This window comes from Amblyraja radiata, chromosome 12, assembly GCF_010909765.2.
Source record: "Amblyraja radiata isolate CabotCenter1 chromosome 12, sAmbRad1.1.pri, whole genome shotgun sequence".
NCBI classification, from domain to species: domain Eukaryota; kingdom Metazoa; phylum Chordata; class Chondrichthyes; order Rajiformes; family Rajidae; genus Amblyraja; species Amblyraja radiata.
In genome coordinates this window covers 45,923,115-45,948,363 of record NC_045967.1, presented here as the reverse complement: position 1 = coordinate 45,948,363, position 25,249 = coordinate 45,923,115, and the positions used below count along the sequence as shown (strand labels likewise).

The following is a 25,249-nucleotide window of genomic DNA, read 5'->3' as shown; positions in this document are numbered from 1 at the left end:
ATGCGCGCGTGCGGCCGCCAAGAAATTGTGTCCCCCCCATGTTCTGATAGCGATTTCTGGGCCCGGTACCATCAATATGGTAACAATTTTTTCAACTGCCAAGCAATGCTGTACCATCAAATATCATATGCACAAAGAAATTCACTGGCTTTTCGAAGTGGAGTGAAATTGGTACAACATGAAAAAAATCCTCAGTGAAATTAAAAAAAGGTGGAATTAACACCGAAAAAGTTCTGAAATTTCACAAAAAAAATATTTGTCTTATCCTCTTTGGGTATTAATTTAATGAACATTCAGAATTTCAACCATGCATTCATATTTGTACAAACCCACTGTATGTGCTCAGGATGTTCGCACTGATTTCATTTCATAACAATGGTCAAGTAGTTGTCAAATTGTACATGTCAGAAATAGTTTCTCACTAAGCCTTGAGTGGTTACAACTCCTTTTGTGTTTTAGACATATTTAAACTTGGAGAAAAATGCCATCAACTGCACACAAAAGAAGTTCTCTTTTTCCTGTAATGCCAGGTCTATGGAAAACAATACAATACAACTTCTATAATTCAATATTCAAAATGTCTTTGTGTCTTGCAGTTGCCGGTCCATATCTCCCATCGAGATTAATCTTGAATTCCATTGTTATTTATACGTCTTCATGTGCCAGAGGCCATCATTAAGGTAATGCATATTCTCAATTCCAATACCTTTGTTCACTTGTTCACTGCATAGAAAATATATAGACCAAAATAGACTTGACTGTTTGCACATGAATACAAGTTTCTTATTCAATCTATTTTTAAATAAAAACATAATTTTAAGGAATTACCAATTTCACATCCATCTCATACAGCCAATTAACTAGCAGTATTAAAAATTACAATACCATGATTGAGATCTAAAAAGCAGTAAAATGATTGAAGAATTCTCAAATCTCATGCTTTCCGAAGTAACCCGGTGAGAAAGATATCGAAAGGCTAATGACATCTGCATGAATAAGCACTTTCTTTTTTACATCAAAATGCCTGAAAATATTATACATAATGATTTACTGCCAAAGGTGCAGTAACTGAGGCAAATCAGTTTGCCAAGTATCCTTTGAAAAGTGCACCTCACAGAACTAATAATCATTGTGGCATTAGTAAGGGTGTCAGCGGTTATGGGGAGAAGTATGGAGAAAGACAGATCAGCCATGATTGAATGGTGGAGTAGATTTGATGGGCCGAACAGCCTAATTCTGCTCCTATAATTTATGAACTATTAACTTTTATCATGCTAAAGCTTAAAAATAGTACCGCAAAAGGAAACAAATAACACCGATTACACTAAAGATGGCTTTTTGCAATAGTATAGGCCTTCATGAGAGTACACTTTAGTTTTAGTTAGTGTTTTGTCACATGTACTGAGGTACAGTGAAAAGCTTTTTTGTTGCATGTTATCCTGTCAGTGGAACGACGATATACAATTACAATATTGGAGTACTTGTGCAGATTTGGTTATTTTACCAAAGGAAAAACATACGTGTCGTGGAGGGAGTTCTGCGACAGACTCATTCCAGGATTGGCAGATTTGACAAATAAAATGGGTTTAAATAGATTAGGACTATGTCCACTGGAGTTCAAAAGAATGAGAGGACAATTCATCTAAACAAAAATCTTAAAAGAGCTTGATAAGCTAGATGCAGAGGAGATACTTCCCCTGGCAGAGGCGTCCATGAATAGGGGCCAGTTTCAGAATAAAGGCTGTTTAGGACTGATATGGGGTGATGAACATTTGGAATTGTCCACTCCAGGTGGTTGTGGAGGCTCAGTTGTTTTCATTCAGAACAAAGATCAATTGATTTCTAGATATTAAGAGGATTGAGGGATATGGGGATAGTGCTAACAAGAGCTATGGAAGGATCGAGGGACTGAATACCCTAAGCCTGCTCCTATGTTTTAAGCTTGGATTTCCTAAATCAAAATCCAGAATAATGTCATATCAGCTGACTAATTAATCTCAACCAATGGCTATTTCCTTTGCCTAGATAGTACAAAATATTCACAATTTTCTTTTTACAGTACTCAAGTTCTTTTAGAATCTTGAAATGCAAGTGTGTTTTTTAAAAACAAAGAAAATAAAAATCTGGCACATTGACTCTTTATTAGAATAAAATAAATAAAAACATGAGCACGCCATTTGGCCCCTTGCTCTTGCTCAATCTTACAATAAGATTATAGCTGATCTTTTTCTAGTACTACTTTCCCGCACTAACTCCATATCCCTAGGTTATTTTAATATCCAAAAATTAATCAACTATCTTGAGTAAACTCAGTGACACAAATCTCTCAACAAAGAATTCCAAGGCCTCACTGTCCTCTATGTGAAGACATTTCTTCTCACAGTCCTGAATGGCCAACCTCTTATTCTGAGACTGCCACTTGGTTCGAGACTCGCCCTTCCAGGAAAATCATAACCCCTGCATCTCCTTTATAAAAACTCTATTTCAATAAGTAATCCTTCATTCTCCACAATTATAGCACAGGCACCTGATTTGCTTAGTCTTCCTTGATAGGCCAAACTCCACTATCTCAAGAATAACTGGTGCTCGTTTTTAGCACCCTTCTACTGCAAATAACATCTGCCTTAGGTAGGAAAACAAGATCCATACCCAATATTTCCCCAAGTGCAGTCTACAAAATTCCAGTAGGATATCTTCACCAAAATTGTGTACTGACGTCCATTTGTAATGAAGGCCAACCTATCATTTGTCTTTTTAACTGCTCAATATACCTGCACGTAAACTGAATATCTCATGATTTAAAATAAAAATGCTTTTCTATTTTTTCCTCCCAAAGTTCATAGTACCCGGAAAAGAAAGGTTTAGAGAGATATGGGCCAAATGCAGGCAAATGGGACCAGCTCAAATAGGACATCTGGTTGGCAAGGACAGCATAGCACACAGGGCAGCACAGTGGCGCAGTGGTAGTTTCTGTCTTATAGCACCAGAGACCTGGTTCTATCCTGACGATGGGTGCTTTCTGTATCAAGTTTGGACGTTCTCCCTGTGACTGAGTGGGTTTTCTCCGGGTGCTCCGGTTTCCTCCCACATTCCAAAGTCGTGCTGGCTTGTAGGTTAATTGGCTTCTGTGAATTGTTCCTAGCGTATTGGGGTGATTACTGGTCCCCGCACTCGGTGGGCCGAAGGGCCTGTTTCCACGCTGTATCTCGAAAACTAAAACAGCACTCTTCATTGGAAGAATTACAACATTACAAGAAGGAAGCTCATCACTTTTGAGACAGACTCATACACACTCTTCATCCTAACCTGCCCACCAAAGGTGCCATCTAAGCTAGTCCCAATTGCATGCCTTTGACCCATATCTTTCTAAGCCCTTCCTATATGTGGAGCTTCCCAAGAGAAATTAGGGAAAGACAATACATGTGACCCTTGCCAGAGACACAGACCTCAAAATGTAAATAACACAAAATACTAATTTTGCATTATGCTCATCTATTCCAGCTGGATCCCAGGTTGAAAGGTCACTGAATAACCTATTTTTCTGCAAACCAAACTCCAACATGAAATAGATAGAAACTGCTGGAGTATTTTGCTGCAGAAAAGCCTATTCCTTTTCTCCAGAGATGTTGCCCGACCCACTGAGTTGCTGCAGTAATTTGTGTCTCTCTTCAGTGTAAACCAGCATCTGCAGTTCCTTCTTACACCAACATGAAATATACTTACATTTTGTCTGCTGGCATCTTCATGACTCCCACTGAAAGAGCATGTTGTTTGCCTTCTGCCATAATAGCCTTAACAATATTGAGTTAAGAAAATATTCAGGTACTAAGAGAGTAAAGCAAAGCAGTTTATCTCCAAATAGTCGCAAGGAAAATCTGAGCATAACATTTTATCTGGAAAACTGAAACAGTGAATGAAACTCCAGTTCTTGGAACGACACACATATTACAAGGCATTTACATTAAGCATGAACTAAGTTATGAAAATACATGACTTCATATCTATCATATTATAAAATATGAATCTGTATCCGATTCCTGTTAAATCGTGTGTGTGGGAAGGGGTGGGTGGTTTGTGTGTGTGTGTGTGTGGGGGGGGGGTGTGGTTAGTGTGTGTGACGTCGCAGGCCACTCCCCCCCCTCCCCCACAACCGCGCGTTGAGGGGCGGGACACAACGGGTTCCCCCTGGTCTAGTATATTACTAAAACTCTCATCTTGTTTGTTTGTTTGTTTGTATGTGTGTTCCCGAAACTCCGCCAAAATGGTACACCTTCAGGCTGATGTAGGTTATGGTTGATCACTATTCCTCAAGCAGTCAATGGTTTCAGAAGGATCACTATTGGGGATGATGAAACATTAGAAATAAATAAAATATCGTGTGCCAATTGATTTGGTTCAATGGTTTTCAAACCACATTAAACCTGTATCACACCCTCCAGCAAGGACATCCCCGAAAATTCAAATCGCTTTCACAACTTAAAAAAGAAAATATTTAAATTGCAATGAAAATGCAACTCGTTTTCCCTTAATACATTAACATCTCTAATAGGTATTTTGTTTTATGCAAAATAATTTGTATTTGGTTTCTGGTAAATTAGATGTCACCACAAGGATACAACTATCGTGTCAGTATCAGCTGGGTACAGCTTAGCTCCAGGGGATGTTAAACCAGGACACATGATGTTGGCTCCACTGAGCACAAACTTGATGGCTCCTTTATCAACCTGTTGATGTGGTAGGATAAAAGGATCTGTAATGAAGAACATCAATAAATTCAGTTTCATAACAGCCCCTTTACTGTTTGTAACAAATAAAATGTACCAAGACTTGTCGAGACACAACTTAAAGAATAATCTAGGTTTAGTTTAGAGATAAAGCACGGAAACAGGCCCTTCGGCACACCGACCAACGATCCCCTCACATTAGGGACAATTTTACATTTATACCAAGCCAATTAACCAACAAACCACTAGGTCTGGAGTGTGGGAGCAAACCGAAGATCTCAGAGAAAACTCACGCAAGTCATGGGTAGAATGTACAAACTCTGTACATACAACACCCGTAGTCAGGATCAAACCCAGGTCTCTGGCACTGTAAGGCAGTAGCTCTACCATTACACCACAGTGGCGCCCTCTACTGTAACTTAATTCAGCAAAATAACAGAAAACATAATTTTCCCACTAGTAAGAACTGTTGACCAATACTGTCTCACCCCTCCTAATAATTTTGACTCTTGCCTATAATCTTCCCCCATTTCACCACAAGTTTAGACAGGAGCAAGGATGGCACCATAGCTTAGAATCAATGTGTTCCTCTCCAGTTTTTTAAATGCATGGTTTATCTGGATAGCATTCAGGTGCAGGAATAGTGATTAATGTTCACGAAGTTGGCTGTTGAAACATTTCATTTTTTACCCCTCCATGATTTCAAACATGATCTTCCAATTGTTTGACACTTAAATTTTTACAATTATAGCTGGTGGAATGAGAAAAGCAAGTACTTACCACACACCATGCCAAAATCATGTCAGCACCATTGACTCCGTTCCACATAAGGTGCAGTGTTTTTCTATTAGGCCCTTGAAGGAGCCATGGACAGAAAGTTAATGAAAAGGCTATTTTAAGTGGGTCCACGATTCAATTTGCAGAACACTAACTGTGGTCAGAAGGTTGTGTGTTCAAAGCTCAAAGCAAGCCCAGAGTATCTATTCTAGGCTGATCCTCTATTGTACCACAGAGGTTGAATTTCACGTAACACTTGGTTCTTCAAACATGAATAAAACTATTAGTATCTAGTTGGACGATTAACATAAACATGTTTTTGTGAGGGGCATTGGATCCACATAAAGCTGCCTCTCCCCATGAAGAATTGTGTACTGCTGTCATTTGGGAAAAACCTATGTCTGAAGGCTCTACATGAAGTGAGATGGCAATCTCCAGAAGGGTGGATGTGAAACCAGTCAGCGTCGATACCATGGACATAATCACGGCTTAAACTCTTAAAGGAATGAAATTTGTTTTAAATTTCCTTACCAATAGGTCTTTTGATGTACATTCAGAACATGGTAAGCAGATTATTTTTAATTACCGTAATGGTATAATTAACGTTATTTAAAATACAACTATGCTACATCAGGAGACGTGGGGAAGTACAATGTAAATTTCCTTCACACTTTACTATCAAGAAGTGATAAGTAATTTACAAGAAGGTAGACAAACATGCTGGAGAAACTCAGCGGGTGAGGCAGCATCTATGGGGCGAAGGAATAGGTGACGTTTCGGGTCGAGACCCTTCTTCAGACTGATGTGGGGGCGGGGGCGGGAAGACGAAAGGACGAGGTGGAGACAGTAGGCTGTGGGAGAGCTGGGAAGGGGAAGGAGGGAGAAAGCAAAGACTACCTCTTAGTCAGGAGTCAGGGGATATGGGGAAAAGGCATGAACAGGGTACTGATTGGGGGTGATCAGTCATGATCACATTGAATGGCGGCGCTGGCTCGAAGGGCCGAATGGCCTACTCCTGCACCTATTGTCTATTGTCTACCTGAAATTGGAGGTCAATGTTCATACCGCTGGGGTGTAAACTACCCCAGCGAAATATGAAGTGCTGCTCCTCCAATTTGCGGTGGGACTCACTCTGGCCATGGAGGATGCCCAGGACAGAAAGGTCGGATTCGGAATGGGAGGGGGAGTTGAAGTGCTGAGCCACTGGGAGATCAAGAGGAATCGAATATAGGAGCAAAGAGGTCCTTCTGCAGTTGTACAGAGCCCTAGTGAGGCCACACCTGGAGTATTGTGTGCAGTTTTGGTCGCCTAATTTGAGGAAGGACATTCTTGCTATTGAGGGAGTGCAGCGTAGGTTTACAAGGTTAATTCCTGGGATGGCGGGACTGTCATATGCTGAGAGAATGGAGCAGCTGGGCTTGTATACTCTGGAGTTTAGAAGGATGAGAGGATCTCATTGAAACATATAAAATTGTTAAGGGCTTGGACACACTAGAGGCAGGAAAAATGTTCCCGATGTTGGGGGGGGTCCAGAACCAGGGGCCACAGTTTGAGAATAAGGAGTAGGCCATTTAGAACAGAGACGAAGAAACACTTTTTCTCACAGAGAGTGGTCTGTGGAATTCTCTGCCTCAGAGGGCGGTGGAGGCAGGTTCTCTGGATGCTTTCAAGAGAGAACTAGATAGGGCTCTTAAAGATAGCGGAGTCAGGGGATATGGGAAGGCAGGAACGGGGTCCCATCACTGATTGGGGATGATCAGCCATGATCACATTGGATGGCGGTGCTGGCTCGAAGGGCCAAATGGCCCACTCCTGCACCTATTGTCTATCAGGTTGGTTTTCCGCAGAGACCGCTCCATCCGTAACTCCCTGGTCAATTCGTCCCTTCCCACCCAAACCACCCCTTCCCCGGTACTTTCCCTTGCAACCACAGGAAATGTTACACTTGTCGCTTTACCTCCCCCCTTGACTCCATTCAAGGACCCAAGCAGTCTTTCCAGGTGCGGCAGAGGTTCACCGGTACCTCCTCCAACCTCATCTATTGCATCCGCTGCTCAAGGTGTCAATTGCTCTACATCGGTGAGACCAAGCGCAGGCATGGCGATCGCTTAGCCCAACACCTCCGCTCAGTTTGCATTAACCTGATCTCCCAGTGGCTCAGCACTTCACCTCCCCCTCCCATTCCGAATCTGACCTTTCTGTCCCTGGCCTCCTCCATGGCCAGAGTGAGTCCCACCACAAATTGGAGGAGCAGCACCTCATATTTCGCTTGGGTAATTTACACCCCAGCGGTATGAACATTGACTTCTCCAATTTCAGGTGGTCCTTGCTTTTTCCCTCCCCTTCCCAGCTGTCCCACAGCCCACTGTCTCCGCCTCTTCCATTCTTCTTCCCGCCCCCCCACCCCCACATCAGTCTGAAGAAGGGTCTCGACCCAAAACATCACCTATTCCTTCGCTCAATAGATGCTGCCTCACCTGCTGAGTTTCTCCAGCATTTTTGTCTACCTTCGATTTTTCCAGCATCTGCAGTTCTTTCTTAAGTAATTCACTAGAAGTAATTTACAAAATCGGTCTTCAAAAGGGTTACACACAGAAATCAGATTGATGATCCGATTCTACCAGTGATCTTAGACCTTAAAAATCAACACTAATTTATTGGTACCAATCCACAACAGTTTTTTCTGCAAGGGCTACATGTTTTTGCTCTCAGTTTGTTTTAGAATAAAGCTATAAATACCATCCATTTCTCATCATACTTCTTGAGATACAGCATTTAAAAATTAGAGCAGTAAAGAGACAATATATAACATCCCCTCAATAAATATTATTATTCCTCCGAAAATGCTTTAGGACAATCAACCTACATTTGTGAAGTAAACGCAGCGTTGGGTAGAACGGTCCCTCCCTCTGTCTAAAGAACAGCAATTCTCCATTAACCGTCAGGATCTCTACATGTTCATGGCTTCAATCAGAGAGTGAAAATGAAATACAAGGTTATCATGCTGCAAAAATATTAATACCTTTAAAATAATCTCCACATCATCAACATTGTTCTGCAGATTGCAATATGATCATGGTATATTTATTTGTCTTTACTGTGACTGCTACAATGAGAAAGAGTGATGATTTATATACTTAATTACTGTGCTTATAGAGTAATTTCTTTATTCCAGATTTAATTGCAGTTGGATGGTTCTGCATTGAATCAATAATTGTATCAATACACTTTGAAAAAACATAATGACTGCGTGAGGCATAGAGATTGGCTGCTGATATGAAAACAATCTCTATTGCCAACATGCCAGATTCAATGAGACAAACAGGCAGTTAAGCAATGTTTTTGCAGGTGAGAAGCAAGAACCCTGGTCAAAGCACAGCGACAGTTACCGATTGTCGAACAATTATTGTACAGGTCCACCAATGATTGTCCGGCAACTTGTGGCCCGGCACCTCCTTTAATCCGGACAAAATTATCAGAGCACACTAGACCCCACCCCCCCCCCCTCCCCCTCCCCCTCCAGAAGTCCCTCGAAAAATGTGGTGTCTAAGCTGGGTGAGGCAGCCAATCTTAACATCAGCGGGACTTCCGCACCGATTGGTGGGTCGAATTTGTCCCCTATGGCCAGTGCTCTGGAACACCTGCCCGGCCAGAGCTGGAAGATTCATTCCCATAGCCGACTTCCGGGGCCAAATCTGCAGGCCGGTATCACGGCTCCTCGGCAGCCTAGGCTGACCATTCCAGTACTGTTGAACTCCTCTCGGAGGCCATGACCCATGTTAGTCCGGCAAATTGGTTAAACCAGAATGGCTCCGGAACCAAGAATGTCAGAAAATCAGTGGTGGACCTGTAGTAGAATCATCAACATGGTGATAGGACTAAGTATTGCAAAATCTTGCATCTTCCAACTAACTCAATGTTTCAAAATCAGTGTACTTCCAAATACCAGCCTAGATTAGAAAAGAAAATCTCAACCAATGGACCTACAGAAAAGAGAGCTACATATTAATTCCAAATGACAAATCCAAATGACAAGCTTCTATCGGCCCCTCTGCGTAATTTAATTCAGCATTAACAATACAGATGAAGATTATTTTTACAAAGAGAAACTAATCCTAACCCGAGTGGAAAAAAAACAATAATGTTCAACACGGCATTTAAATTTTTTAAAGTTGGTCTGCCAAACACAAAATGGATCTTTCCCTTCTCCTTACAGTGCCATTTCCAATTGGGATAACTACGTGGTCATCGACAGGCTTCAAGTATCAACACAAGCAGCATTTGCAGAGTGTTCAAGAAGGAACTGCAGATGCTGGAAGATCGAAGGTACACAAAAATGCTGGATAGCCTCGTTTTAAGTTAACATTTCGCAAATGTTATGCTCATCAGATGAAAACACGTTGGGAAATGAACATTTTCCAATCGCAGCATATCTGAGATGGCTGGACAAGGAGAGAGACGTCAGTTCGAGGGTACAGAGAGTGAGCGGGGTGAATGGACTTTGGAAATGGCGCCAAAACATGGTGGTGCCTGCATGTGTAATATATGCAAAAATGATTTCATTGTGCAGTTGCATACATGACAAATAAAGCACCATTGAACCAATTCCACAGACACTTTCCAATCTACTTATTTTCCCCTTTTTCTGCTTGCAAACAGAACTCAACTGGAGTGTCAAAATATCTACCTTGACTTTGACCTAGCTCCAGACACTGTTCACATGGTATATCATTCCCGGTAACATCCTATCTAAACTTAAAAATCTTTATCCCCAATATTACATCAGGAAATATAGATTCATAAGTTCTCAACACATATTAACAGAAGTTGGCCATTTTCTTTCTCAACTACATTCTCCTGCCTTCTCCACGTAACCTTTAACACCCGTACTAATCCAGAACCTTGCAATCTCCGCTTTAAAAATACCCAATGACTTGGATTCAGACATCAGTCTAAAGAAGGGTCTCGACCTGAAATGTCACCCATTCCTTCTCTCCAGAGATCCTGCCTGGCCCGCTGATTTACTCCAGCATTTTGTGTCTATCTTCGATTTAAATCAGCATCTGCAGTTCTTTCCTACCCAATGACTTGGCATCCACTGCCATCTGTGGAAAGTAATTCCACCGATTCAGCACCCTCTCGCTAAAGAAATTCCTCCTCATCTCCATTTTAAAAGTACGTAGTTTTATTCTGAGGCTGTGCCCTCGGAAACGGCCTCAGAACAAAGACACGCGAGTTGGAAGATTAATTGACCATTATAATTCACTCCTCGTGTAAGGGGCATTGTGAGAATCAACTGGCAGTGGATGGGCATGCGGGGAAGAATAGGATATGGGGCGAAAGTTGGAGAATAGGATTGCTTCAAGAGTTGGCATACACTCAATGATCAAATGATCTATGTTGTAAGCAAGCAAATGGAAAACAACGCAACATTGTTGACTGCAAGAATAAAATGCACAAACACCAAACTCTTAAGCTGAAAAGGGCACAGAGAAAAAAAGATTTTGTTTTAAACTTTGCATTTAAAATATTTAAAAAAAATTAACTTACCATTTAACTATTTTTACTGGGTCCTTCTTTGGCATGATTTGGTTCAACCATGGCTCAATAGATGGGAACTGATCCACTAATTGATTCTTAATGCCTTTAATAACAGATGTTTTCAATTGAATGCAATTTGAAACATTCTCTTTTTCATCAAACCTGTCAATAAAAACAAATGGATCATTTTTAATCACTGATGCTTATAAAACATGAATGATACAGTTATAGGATATGCGGCTGAAGCAGGGTCTCTACCCGAAATGCCACCTATTCCTTCTCTCCAGAGATGCTGCTTGTTACTCCAGCATTTTTGTGGCTATTTATGGATGTATGTGTGCAGGGAGGAACTGCAGATGCTGGTTTACACCAAGGATACAAAAGGCTGGAATAACACAGTGGGTCAGGCAGCACCTCTGGGTGAGAAAAGGAATAGATGATGTTTCTGATCGAGACCCTCCTTCAGACAGTATATATGTTTGGAGAATTATTTGGAGACACCATACACTTTTATTTTTTAAAGAACTGCTCTCCTTGCAGGATGTTAAACAGTTAGCATATCCCATAACCACCAATGCTTAGCTGAAATGGCTGCATCAGCCAGATAACAAGTGTTAATAGGTACTTTTGAGGACAACTCCCTCAAACTAATACTGTATTCATCCACTGTCCGAGTATGTCAAGTGTGCTGACAAAAATAAGCAGCATGAACGCCTGTCAATTCAATTCAACTGCACTGCTCTCCTCCGCCTTCCTCATGAACACCAGGTTAGAATACTCCTCAATACCAAACAGTACCTCAGTACCAAACAGGCCAACAACCCCTTTATGATTCAAATGCACCCCAAATAAAGACACTAGGTCATCTCAATTACGTTTTAAAATATAGAAAACAGAATATAGAAATGGATTTAACCTAATATTTCCGAATAATCTGTAGTAATTTCAGTAAATGACATGGAGATAGAAAATAACGTGCGAAGGACTTCATCTTTAATTCAATATTCGTAAATTCAAAGCCAATATCCGTCTACAAGCAACGAGCAAAACAAGAATCTGGCGGGGATCAAACATCACACAAACAACATGCCCCGCATTGTAGACTGACGAAGAATACCCGATAAAAACGAGACCCTTGTATTGCAATTAGGTAATGGACATTGTTATCACTCGTTGTCACATTGCCATATTATCAAATTCTATTAAAATGCGTAAAATTAGCAGAGCAGATTGAAAAACCCAGCGTTGCCAACTTGAATCTATCACAAATTTGATTACTTCTGATGGGGGGGAAATAGGCGAAAATGAAAAACTCACTTCTTAAACATTATGCAGCTGCAAAATCTGCAAACTCCACGAGGCCCAACGGGAAATGTAATGTCTTACGGCGGGTCGCAGCTATAAACAAATCGCAGCAGTTGCTGTAAAGTGGATTCGCCTCTGTGTTTTCAGTGGAGGAATGAACATGGAGGGCAGTATTGAGCAGAGTCCAACCCCTATCTCCTCAAGCGAAACAGACAGAGTGCTGGAGGACCTCAGCTTTCCTGGCCTGTAGAGTTCCTCCTGCACTTTGCATATTGCTCAAGATCTCAACATTTGCATTTACTTGTCTCCCATCTCAATGGTCTTATCGAAATCGTAACTGGACTTCTTATATGACCATGTATCATCATATTTGAATGCCTGAGTGAATGCTCAGTGGATTGCTGACCTCCTGGTTTTCTGCAGCTTCTAGTTAGGGAATACCCAGATAATTTTGGTGAGAACACATTCCAACACACTTTTCCTTATGAAGTCGGTAACAACCGTGCCGTATTCGTTCAGGTCCGTTGCCGAGTCCTTGAACGTCGTCCAGTTTGCTGACACTAGGCTGTTTTGACGTAGCTCCTCTGCCTCCCCTGACCAGCTCCATGCAATCCTCACCACTGGAGCTGTGCTCTTCAGTCGCTGCCTAACCCTAATCCTAACCTGCCCCATCATTCAAAAAGATCATGGCTGATTGGAGAGACAAAAGTCTGCAGATGCTGGAATGTTCAGTAAAAAATGGTGCTGAAGGAACTCAATGGGTCAGGCAGCATCTCTGGAGAACATGGATGTGACTTTTCGGGTCAGGACTCTTCTTCAGACATAAAACATCACTGATCCATATTCTCTAGAGATGCTGCCCGACTTGCTGAGTTACTCCAACACTTTGTGTCTGCAGTTTCTTTGTGTCTATCCACAATGTCATAAATCATAATCTATTTCGAATAATACAGTGCAGAGACTGGCTCATTGGCCCAACTCTAGTACCATTTACCCATCTTTGGCCCATATCCTGTACATTTTCCCAATCTGTGTACCTGCCCAAGGCATTCAAGAACCAGTGGGCATAGGTTAAGGTGAGAGGTGAAAGGTTTAATAGGAACCAGAGGGGCAACTTTTTCACACAAAGGGTGGTGAGTATGTGGAACGAGCTGTCAGTGGAGGTAGTTGAGGCAGGTTCTATAACAACATTTAAAAGACATTTGGACAGGTACAGTACATGAATAGAATACGTTTAGAGGGACATGGGCCGACCAAAGGGCATGTTTTGTGCTGTATGCCTTTTAAATTCTCAAAGTGTCTTTTAAATACTGAATTTAAAACCAATTTAAAATTTGAAACTGATCTGTGTATGTGTAGTGCCGCATGATTCAAACTCTCAAGACCAATGATCCACCTTTTCAAACCAACATGAGGCCCAGTAGCTTCCCTCTTCGTGTCTCCATCTCAGTGTGTCTTTCTCAATATCTCTCTCTGTCTCTCTCTGAAAATGTGTATGTCTTTCCCTTTCTGTGTCTTTCTCTGTCTGTCAATGAGTGTGTTTTTCTCTGTCTGTGAACGTGTGCGTTTCTCTGTTTTTCTGTCTGTCACTGTCTCTGTGTACACACATGTGTGTGTCTCTCTGTCTCTCTATCTCTCTCTGTCTTGTGTCCATGTGTCTGTTTTCTCTCCCTCTGTCTATCTCTCCCTCTCTGTCAACCCGTCTGTCTACATCTCTCCCTCTCCCTGTCAACGCCTGTGTCTGTCTCTATCTACATCTCTCTATCCATCCCTCCTTCTACTACTGTGTCTATCTATCCATATCTATCTTTGTCTGTCTATCTCTCCCTCTCTCTGTGTTTGTCTCTCCCTCTGTCAACCCGTCTGTCTATCTCTCCCTCTCTGTCAACCCGTGTCTGTCTGTCTGTCTATCTATATCTCTCTGTCTATCTGTGTCTCTTCCTCTTTTTGTCAACCCGTGTGTCTGTCTATCCATATCTGTCTATCTGTGTCTCTCTGCCTGTCTCTCCCTCTCTGTCAACCCCTGTGTGTGTGTCTCTCCCTCTCTCTGTCAACCCGTGTCTGTCCATCTCTCCCTCTGTCAACCCATGTGTGTGTGTGTGTCTCTCCCTCTCTCTGTCAACCCGTGTGTGTGTGTCTCTCCCTCTCTCTGTTAACCCGTGTCTGTCTGTCCATCTCTCCCTCTCTCTGTCAACCCCTGTGTGTGTCTCTCCCTCTGTCAACCCCTGTGTGTGTGTGTGTCTATCTCTCTCTCTGTCAACCCGTGTGTGTGTCTCTCCCTCTCTCTGTCAACCCGTGTGTGTGTCTCTCCCTCTCTCTGTCAACCCCTGTGTGTGTCTCTCCCTCTCTCTGTCAACCCGTGTGTGTGTGTGTCTATCTCTCTCTCTGTCAACCCGTGTGTGTGTCTCTCCCTCTCTCTGTCAACCCCCGTGTGTGTGTGTGTCTCTCCCTCTCTCTGTCAACCCCTGTGTGTGTGTGTGTCTATCTCTCTCTCTCTCTGTCAACCCGTGTGTGTGTCCCTCTCTCTGTCAACCCGTGTGTGTGTGTGTCTATCTCTCTCTCTCTCTGTCAACCCCTGCGTGTGTGTGTGTGCGTGTCCCTCTCTGTCAACCCTTGTGTGTGTGTGTGTGTGTGTGTGTGTGTGTGTGTCCCTCTCTCTGTCAACCCCTGCGTGTGTGTGTCTCCCTCTCAACCCCTGTATGTGTGTGTCTCTCCCTCTCTCTGTCAACCCCTGTGTGTGTGTCCCTCTCTCTGTCAACCCGTGTGTGCGTGTGTGTGTGTCCCTCTCTCTGTCAACCCCTGTGTGTGTCTCTCCCTCTCTCTGTCAACCCGTGTGTGTGTGTGTCTCTCCCTCTGTCAACCCCTGTGTATGTGTGTGTGTCCCTCTCTCTGTCAACCCCTGTGTGTGTGTGTGTGTCTCTCCCTCTGTCAACCCGTGTGTGTGTGTCCCTCTCTCTGTCAACCCCTGTGTGTGTGTGTGTGTGTCTCTCCCTCTGTCAACCCGTGTGTGTGTGTCCCTCTCTCTGTCAACCCGTGTGTGTGCTGTGTGTGTGTGTCCCTCTCTCTGTCAACCCCTGTGTGTGTGTGTGTGTGTGTGTGTCCCTCTCTCTGTCAACCCGTGTGTGTGTGTGTGTGTCTCTCCCTCTCTCTGTCAACCCATGTGTGTGTGTGTGTGTGTGTCCCTCTCTCTGTCAACCTCTGTGTGTGTGTGTGTGTGTGTCCCTCTCTCTGTCAACCCCTGTGTGTGTGTGTGTGTCTCTCCCTCTCTCTGTCAACCCGTCTGTGTGTGTGTGTCCCTCTCTCTGTCAACACCTGTGTGTGTGTGTCTCTCCCTCTCTCTGTCAACCCGTGTGTGTGTGTCCCTCTCTCTGTCAACCCCTGTGTGTGTGTCTATCTCTCTCTCTCTCTGTCAACCCCTGTGTGTGTGTCCCTCCCTCTGTCAACCCGTGTGTGTGTGTGTGTGTGTCCCTCTCTCTGTCAACCCGTGTGTGTGTCTATCTCTCTCTCTCTGTTAACCCGTGTGTGTGTGTGTGTCCCTCTCTCTGTCAACCCGTGTGTGTGTGTGTGTCCCTCTCTCTGTCAACCCCTGTGTGTGTGTCTATCTCTCTCTCTCCCTCTCTCTGTCAACCCGTGTGTGTGTGTCTCCCTCTCTCTGTCAACCCGTGTGTGTGTGTGTGTCTCTCCCTCTCTCTGCCAACCCGTGTGTGTGTGTGTCTCTCCCTCTCTCTGTCAACCCGTGTGTGTGTGTCTCTCCATCTCTCTGCCAACCCCTGTGTGTGTGTGTGTCTCTCCCTCTCTCTGTCAACCCCTGTGTGTGTGTGTCTCCCTCTCTCTGTCAACCCCTGTGTGTGTGTGTGTGTCTCTCCCTCTCTCTGCCAACCCCTGTGTGTGTGTGTGTCCCTCTCTCTGTCAACCCCTGTGTGTGTGTGTGTGTCCCTCTCTCTGTCAACCCCTGTGTGTGTGTGTACCTCTCTCTGTCAACCCCTGTGTGTGTCCCTCTCTCTGTCAACCCCTGTGTGTGTGTGTCTATCCCTCTCTCTGTCAACCCCTGTGTGTGTGTGTGTCCCTCTCTCTGTCAACCCCTGTGTGTGTGTGTGTGTGTGTCTCTCTCTCTGTCAACCCCTGTGTGTGTGTGTGTGTCTCCCTCTCTCTGTCAACCCCTGTGTGTGTGTGTGTGTGTCTCTCCCTCTCTCTGTCAACCCGTGTGTGTGTCTATCTCTCTGACTGTCAACCCCTGTGTGTGTGTGTCTCTCCCTCTCTCTCAACCCCTGTGTGTGTGTGTGTCTCCCTCTCTCTGTCAACCCCTGTGTGTGTGTGTCCCTCTCTCTGTCAACTCCTGTGTGTGTGTGTGTCCCTCTCTCTGTCAACCCCTGTGTGTGTGTGTGTGTCTATCTCTCTCTCTCTCTGTCAACCCCTGTGTGTGTGTGTGTCTCTCTCTCTGTCAACCCCTGTGTGTGTCTCTCCCTCTCTCTGCCAACCCCTTGTGTCCAAAGATTTCTAGTATCTTTGTCTGTGTCTCCCTCGCCCCGGTGACGTGCTCGCAGTGACGTCACAGGACACTAGGTTTCCCGGCCGACCCCGCGCCACCGGAAGCGTCGCCATTTTATTCTATTGACAAAACAAGTGACCGATAAATTTGACCGATTCGGTCCCAGTTTTGTGTGCTTCTTTTTTTTTTTTTCCGCCCCCTCCCCCCGGTTCTCGCTTTACCCGTGACAGTGCTGCGCGCGCTCGCCCTTTTTATTCCCCCCCCCTCCCCTAGAAAAGAACCCAACGAGAAACAGAAAGACGGCGTCGGCTTTAAGTTTTCATGTTTCGAACGGGCCTCTCTTCACAAAATTCACCGCAGGAGGTGCGACAACAGGCTGATGTTAGTCCGAGGAAGCGAAAGTTAGCCCAGGCCGCCGAGTTTGAGCACCAGCATCAGGCAACACAGCAAACCCAACTCCAGGTCTTCTCCACAGCCCCCAAGTCGTCGTCCTCTTCCTCCACCACCACCTCCACCTCCACCTCCTCGTCCTCCACCTCCTCCACCTGCTGCAACCACCAGCTCCACAAGAGAGTCAAGTTCGAGGATTCGTTGGACTTTGTGGGACTCGATGTAATGATGGCGGAGGAGCAGAGGAAAAGCAGCGGCTGCTCAGTGCTAACGGGGCATGCCAACGGTCTGACAAAGTCCACCACCTTCGCCACCAGCAAGCCGGGAACGGCTAAAAAACTAGTTATTAAAAATTTCAAAGGTACAACAAGGTTTCTAAATAAAATGTGGCAGTTAACTGATTCAGATCTGCTCTTTGCCTAGGCCGGTGTCAGTTCATTTAAAGTCCTTAATTATGCATCGTGTTTGGTTGTACACATCAAAAATAATCAAGCTTATAAAATAATCATGTTCACAGTGAAGATTGATCTTGTCCTCCAGTCCTTCAGTATGACCCATACCATCTTAAACGATATCATGTTCATATTCCTGCATGATTTGTATGTGTCCAGGCAATGATCACACCACAGAATTGGATTGCTATCTCACTTTTTTATAGCACTTTCAAATTGAATATGCACATTTGATAAGCTTAATTTATGCTTTTAAAAAGTTGATCTTAATGGGGAAAAATCTCTCCTGAGGACCAGATTGTCTGAAGGACCCTGACCCGAAATGACACCTGTCCATTCCCCTCACAAACGCTGTTCCTCCAGTACTGTTTTATGACCAGATGGTTTCCCTTGTTTCCATTTTAAACGTATTTTAACTCTTAATCATTGAATATTGTATTAATTTACTTGTATTTTATTACATGTCACAATTGTGTTACTGTGAATGTTCTTGAAATGATTTAAGCTCAAGTAAGAATAAGGTTTGTTAATTCACTTGCACTGAATGAAAATGGTATTATTGTTTTAATGGGAGAATCATGTATTGCTACATCCTTAAACTTATGGTTTGGTAATCCTGATCAAACTGACACTTAAATCATTATTTTGAATACAAAAAATAGAAATTCGAGTTGAAGGTTGTTGACAGTTTCCTATATATTTGTTGTCTTTTTTTTCATTTTCAATTATTATTAAGATCAATTCATTCTTCACAGAGTGAGTCTATCCAGAGATATGTTAGTCTTTTAATGACCATGAGATAAAAGCTTTACAATAATTTTATTTGTATAACACTTTTCATACAAATTGCTTTCCACATAGACACAGGTCTAAACAAAAATACAATTAAAAACAGTAAGAGCATAGGCAGTTAATAGCATAAATAGCACAGATTTATATAAAAGTGAGAGTGTAAAAAGAAAAAGGAAGTAAAGTCAGTTGGTTTTTTTAACCTCTCCTCTTGACTCCATCCAAGGACCTAAGCAGTCTTTCCAGGTGAGGCAGAGGTTCACCTGCACCTCCTCCAACCTCATCTATCGCATCTGCTGCTCTAGGTGTCAGCTGCTCTACATCGGTGAGACCAAGCATAGGCTTGGCGATTGCTTCGCCCAACACCTCCGCTCAGTTCGCAATAACCTGATCTCCTGGAGGCTCAGCACTTCAACTCCCCCTCCCATTCCGAATCCGACTTTTCTGTCCTGGTCCGCCTCCATGGCCAGAGTGAGTCCCACCATAAATTGGAGGAGCAGCACCTCATATTTTGCTTGGGTAGTTTACACCCCAGCTGTATGAACATTGACTTCTCCAATTTCAGATAGTCCTTGTTTTCTCCCTCTTTTCCCCTCCCCTTCCCAGCTCTCCCTCAGCCCACTGTCTCCACCTCTTCCTTTCTTCTCCCCCCCCCCCCAGTCTGAAGAAGGGTCACGACCCGAAACGTCACCTATTTCTTCGCTCCATAAATGCTGCCTCACCCGCTGAGTTTCTCCAGCATTTTTGTCTACCTTTGATTAAAAAGATAAGTCTTTAGCTGCCGTTTAAAAATGTCAACTGAGTGGGCGTCTCTCATAGCCCTGGGTAAGGTATTACACAGCTTGGGGGTGTAATTGAAAACGGCTGCTTAACCAATTTTATTTTTGCTGCGGCATTGAGTGGCTAACAGCCAGCATCAGAAGACCTGAGCGCTTGAGTAGGGACATAGGGAAGGAGGGACTATGTAAAATAGGCTGCTTCTTGGGCATTTAGGGCTTTATAGACAAGAAGGACCTTATAGACTATCCTGGATCTCACATGAAGCCAATGAAGGGAATATAATACTGGTGATATGTTCCCTTTTCTTGGTATTAGTTAAGAGCCGGGCTGCGGCATTTTGAATGAGCTGTAACTTGTTGGTGGATTTTGAAGGCAGACTGGTAAATAAGGCATTACAGTAATCAAGTCTGCTTGATATGAAAGCATGTATGAGTTTTTTTACAGTCATGTTGAGTTAAGAAAGGCCGTACTTTAGCAATATTTCTGAGGTGATAGAAAGCACACTTTGTTACCTTATTTATGTGAGATTTAAAATTAAGATCATTGTCAATTTTTACCCCCTGGCATGTGACTTCTTGTTTGACATAGGCAGCCAAATTTCCCAGTTTACCGAGTAACATCTCTCTTAGGTTTTGATCTAAGTAATAAAATTTCTAGCTTGTCCTCGTTGAGTTTAAGAAAGTTAGCATTCATCCATTTTTTAATGAAAAATAGGCAAGACGTCAAAGAACTTAAGGAATTTGCATCAGTGAGTTACAATGAATACAATATGTATTCCATTTGTAGCATTCAGAGAAGGATCTCGACCTGAAACGTCACCCATTCCTTCTATCCAGAGATGCTGCCTGTCCCGCTGAGTTACTCCCAGCAGTTCGTGTCTATCTTCAGGGTTATTACAAATTGGCTAATATAATGTAAGATGGATATTGAACCTATGATCATTTTGGTATTTTCTGAACTGTCAAGGTGCAACTGGCAAATGCAGAGTGGAAATAATAATTTGGTTGATTTCAAATTAGATGTTGATTCACTTGATATTGGCAAAAATGTCAGAACCATTAAAGAGATCCCAGGTATGATTCATTCTCTGCAGTAATTAAAAAAAGACTTTCTCTGGATGTGAGACGATCACTTAGGGTGAGAAATTTTTGAATCTGTAACTCTGTAGATGAAAGACAAAATTGGGGTAACTTTGCATATGAGAGAGAAAACTTGAATTGATTTAATTTATTTTTATTCAACAAAACTTTTCACAATGGAAGCTGTGATCAAATCTAGAATGACCATAACTCAGTATTTTGATAATTATGTCAGAGAAAGAAAGGCAGTTTATGGCCTCGTATGTACTTGGCCAATAGGGTAAGCCTTTTGTGGTGAATTGAAAATCTAAATTATGGACAATTACATGTCTAATTAATAAATTTAAAAAACTATCCTAATTATTGTCTTTGAACATGTAGTCTTGCAAAAAAAGTGCAGAATTATTAGTAATATATAGTTTTATTTAATAGTTGACTGATGTAGATGTTAAGGATATATGTAAGTGAAGCAAATTTACTATTCCCCTGAGCATGTATCTCTGTAGTTATTGTAGCTAGTCAGCAATTTATGTTAGCGACTCCTTCCATCATTACAAAATGATTGAAAGGAAAAGCATTGAAGTGAAATGGAGTTGCCCCCGTTTCATGTGGAAGACAGTTACTTGATGTAGTCATCAGCAGTCTCAACTGAGAAGATTGTTTTTTAATGCTTGTCGGAGTGTTGAAGTTGAGTTGTTATCTTGGTCCAAATACATTGAACCTTGTGATGCTCTTTAATGGGATGGATCAGGTTCTAATAGTGAAGTTCAGTTAAGTCTGGATTGATGGTTCAGAGAAAGAATACTAATTATCAATAAGAATAAATCTGATTTGCTCGGGAACTGGGTGACTGACAGACAAAAGAGCAAGCAGGATACCCATCTGAGAGAATTGTTTCTCAGCAGAATTTTGTTTTTAATCTGGAGATTGTAGCCAAGAACAAAAGCATGGGTGCCCCATTTGTACAGGGAGAGAGTGGAACGATAAAAGATCGAAGCAGTCATTGGTGGTTCTGAGTGAACACACACATTTGCCGGTGTGATTCAAGGATGTTTTGCTGCTAGATTTAATTATATCACTGGGTAGCTGCAGAACTCTCTGAAAGGGAGTGGTGAACAAACGGAGGTGTGATCCTTGTCCCTACGAATAGTGAAGGTAGAATAATGGATGTGGTTCTCTGGCCAGATTTAATGAGTTGAAAAGCCAAGGAGAACATTTTCAAAATTGGTCATCTCTGTGTTGCTCTTGGTGGTATTTACTGGAGAATAAAGAAATAGGAGAACAATGTAGATGAATGAGTGGTTGGAGAGAGTATATGGGAGAATGGGCGACAGATTATCAGGATGTTGTATTTAGTTTTGTGGAAAATGGTGCCTGTGCAAACCACGTGCTACTTTAATGGAACATGGACACAATACCCTGTGAAGGTGAGGTGAGTTTGCTCATGTAATTGGGGAGGGTTCAGACTAACTTGCAGGAGAAAGAAGCTACGCATGTTCCAGAACTAGAAAGGAAGGCAATGCAAACAAAAGTTTGAGAGGAAGAAAAACAGTCTAGTTGTGCTTAATGAAATATATATGAATGCGTAAGTGTAAATAAGCATAAATGTACATGAATACAAGTTTTTGGCGGTTGCTGAAGGAAGGACTAAATAGGGAAGCTTCACATTTTTTGCTATGGGCTTTCAAACATAAAAATGGGGTGGATGATAATATTTGTTGTAGAGGTGTGGAATTCACTACATGAAAAGGTGATACAGCCAGAAAACTGTCACATTTTAACGTTTTGTGGTAATGATCATGATGTAATATAGTTGCAGAAAACGACACGGTTAATATTGGAATAAAGAGGCACCGATCGTTGTCTTTCTGTCTTTGGCTATTGACAATCTCCCTCTTGGCAGGCAGGGCAAAAGCACCCCCATAGAATCCAAAGCTGAGATCACAAATTGGTTCTGAAATGGACTCTTTGAGACAGGGAATGAAGGTTAATAGTTGTGTGTTTCTGTGACTGGAAAAGTTCCCAGATGGGTTCCAGAGGGCTCAGTTCTTTGTTCTTTAATGTATGTCAGATATTTTAGTGCTTTAAATGTAGGCAACATGTTACAAGTTCACAGATATTGAAAGACTTGGCCTGGAGGTTGACAGAGGAGGAGGTCTCAGACTAAAGGGAGATAGGATGGTCTGGTCAGTAGGTCCGAAATGTGGTAAATGGAATTCAATCCTTCAGTGGTGTGAAGGAAAAATTTGGAGAAGTCAAGTAGGCTAAGGGATATGCAGAAGGTGTGTGGATATTCATTGCTGTGGGGTGGGGTGGGGGGGGGGATAAAGGATCATTGGAATACATTTACACGTATGCTTAAAAGTAGCATGATTAGTTAAAATCTGAGACATTGAACATACAAGGAGGAAGGTAATCTAGAACTGCATGCAATGTTGTGCCACGGTTTAAGTTTGGAGTACAGCTTTGATATCACCACACAGGAAAGATGTGCTTGCATTGGAAATAGTGCAAAGATGATTTATTAGGTTGTTGAATGGAAGTTTGGCAGTGAACATAACCCAGTGTAGAATATTGAGAGGAACCACTTCCCTAGACGGGTGATAAAATCCAGGAAGCATAAATTGACGCTAATTCGAAGAAGGATTAAAGGGACAAGATGGAATTTTGATTCTTTTTCCCCCCCGTGATCTGCTTCCTTTAGCCCATCAACTAGATGTTCTCACAGCAACCTGACTTTACCTAATCAGGTATTCCCTGTTTTACTATCCTGCTCCTACTTTGCAGATTAAAACTAACCTGTTTTCTGTCTAACAGTGGTGTGGAAGGGTCTTAAATCTGAAACATTAAATGTTTCTCTTTGCACAAGTGCTGCCTGCCTTACAAAGTGTTCCCAGCATTATCTGTTTATTTCAGATATTCAATATCATCCGCAGTATTTTTTATATTTAGGTATATTATGAATTGAATTGAATTGAATTGAATCCCTTTATTGTCATTCAGACCTTACGGTCTGAACGAAATTATGTTAGCTTCCTATGCAAAATGTTCATTATAGATGATGTCCAGGAATCCAAGCATTGTTGCCGTCTGTTCTCCACAAGTTGTAGTTTGCCTACCTGAAAATAATGTGTTTGTTTTACTATCTATTTTCTGACCATTAACCTAATCTCAATCCACAACAGTTTAACTGCAATCCTCTAATTTTGTTTCATAATCTCTTTGGGCGCAATCTTTTTGAAAGGCTTCCGAAAGCCATCTATCCACTGGTTTCCCTATTTTCTGCTCTTTTCAATATCAAAAAAAGACATTTGTTAAATGTTTTCTTGAAAGCTAGTAGTATATTGTAATCTTGCCCCTCAGTGGAATTTGTGATAAAATCTCAAATATTTTGTGTTGCTTTCTGTTCTTTTGGAATTGTGAATTGTTTTTACGATTGTCCAAAACTGGCCTTTGGAAATCTCACATTTTTTTGATAGTGTTTAAAATGAGGATAGCAATAATAAACTTGGAAAAAACATGCAGACTGATAGAATGGGCAGAGAAATGGCAAGTGAAATTGTAAAAGTGTATCATATATTTTAGTACAATAATGAGATGCAATGTTAGCTAGTTTGCATAATTGTAAGTAAAGGAAATTACTTCATCTTATGCACTTAATAAACGTTGAAGATGACAAGATAAGTTGACAAACATCGTGATAGTCCTGACTGTTGAAACAGACACAAATAATGTGAATGCATAGAAGTTATGCTCAACCTATTTTTAAATCACTGGTGTGGCCTCAAATAGAATATTCTCTTTCAGTTCAGTAATGTACCACACCAGAGAGAGTAAATTGAAGGCTTAGGTTGCAGTAGAAATTTGAGTGTGACTTTTGACTGGAAAATTAAAGGTGCTCACTAAAACAAAGACAGAGAGCAAAATATCTTGAAGAATCACAATAGATTAAATAAGGAGAGTAAGAGATAACATTTCTTAGGATTTTTGCCGTAAATCTTGGCCATCTGGAATGAATTCCCTGAAAGTGCAGTATTAGTGCCTTTCAAAGGCAAATTTGAAAATTTTCTTTTGTCTGAGGAGGGTCCCGGCCGAAAACATCTGTCCATTTCCATCCATAGATGTAGCCTGACCTGCTGAGTTCCTCCTGTAGTTTATTTTTAGCAATGCAGTAAAGCTACCTGACCACCTCCTGCTACGCCCTGTGTAGAATTATTGATTTGATTCTTGAGCTACAGCCTGGATTCAGTTTTGGCAAGATGCCTTGACATCTTTGTTGCTTTAATGGCTGATGGAGAAAATTGACATCAGTTGTGTCAATCATTATTTTCTTTTTCATTTTGTTGTAGAAAGTGAATACTTGATAGATCAACTTGTAAGATGCACTTATTACTTGATTTGTGAACTTTTGTATGTGTAGCCAATAAAGGCTTTGGTGAATATCTGTTGTCCCCATTTTAGGCACTGTTGCTTGAGGTGAAAATAGAATGTTGTAATGGAATATATCCAGCTAATTATTTTTAGTGTGCTTTTTCCGATGGCTGACAATTTCAAGGTGACGTTGAATCTTCAGACACATTTTAAGCTGCATTCCATATTATGATTGTTAGTAATGTGTTTGGTGTAAGACAACCGTCAGATCAAGTCAAGGCCTTGTTCAAGGCTGAGCACTTTGAAGGACTGGTTTTTGAATTGCTGCAATTGAGAATTGAACCTGGCATTCTTTTTGTCTCCTTGTACAAGTAAAAAGTAAACAATCTACCATGTCAGAGCTAACTGAATATAGCAAATTGGTCATGAATGATTGTGTTTGTCAATGAGCTTGAGTTGTTGCACTTGTAGGGAAAACATTTTTTTTGCAACTGTTTTCTCTGTGCAGTTTCTGGGGGGGGGAAAGCCGCATAATGTCAAAGGACCCTCACA

At 42.1% G+C, this 25,249-nt stretch overlaps 2 protein-coding genes across 2 annotated transcripts in view; one reads left to right on the top strand and one right to left on the bottom strand.

Moving 5' to 3' along the window:
- Window positions 1-253: 253 nt before the first annotated feature.
- mcts1 (MCTS1 re-initiation and release factor) lies at window positions 254-12,506 on the bottom strand. The gene is made up of 6 exons (XM_033030690.1): window positions 12,360-12,506; window positions 11,052-11,204; window positions 8,368-8,465; window positions 4,617-4,750; window positions 3,724-3,791; window positions 254-723 (listed from the first exon to the last, which is right to left on the bottom strand). Exons 1-6 carry the CDS (start codon window positions 12,368-12,370, stop codon window positions 642-644), a joined length of 546 nt encoding a protein of 181 aa, XP_032886581.1. The 5' UTR covers window positions 12,371-12,506; the 3' UTR covers window positions 254-641.
- A 4,417-nt stretch (window positions 12,507-16,923) lies between these two features.
- The window catches only part of cul4b (cullin 4B), a 42,395-nt gene continuing 34,069 nt past the window's right edge, over window positions 16,924-25,249 (top strand). The window contains exon 1 of the mRNA XM_033030689.1: window positions 16,924-17,587. Coding sequence (XP_032886580.1) covers window positions 17,158-17,587 — 430 coding nt within the window. The 5' untranslated portion in view covers window positions 16,924-17,157. The remainder of the gene's footprint in view (window positions 17,588-25,249) is intronic.

Bases quoted from the DNA above. Each gene is read 5' to 3' on its own strand.
- mcts1 (XM_033030690.1), bottom strand. The intron at 4,751-8,367 runs GTAGGTTGATTG...TCTTCATTACAG, and splicing joins GCTGCGTTTACTTCACAAAT to ATCCTTTTATCCTACCACAT. The intron at 724-3,723 runs GTAAGTATATTT...TTTTCTATGCAG, and splicing joins AAGATGCCAGCAGACAAAAT to TGAACAAGTGAACAAAGGTA.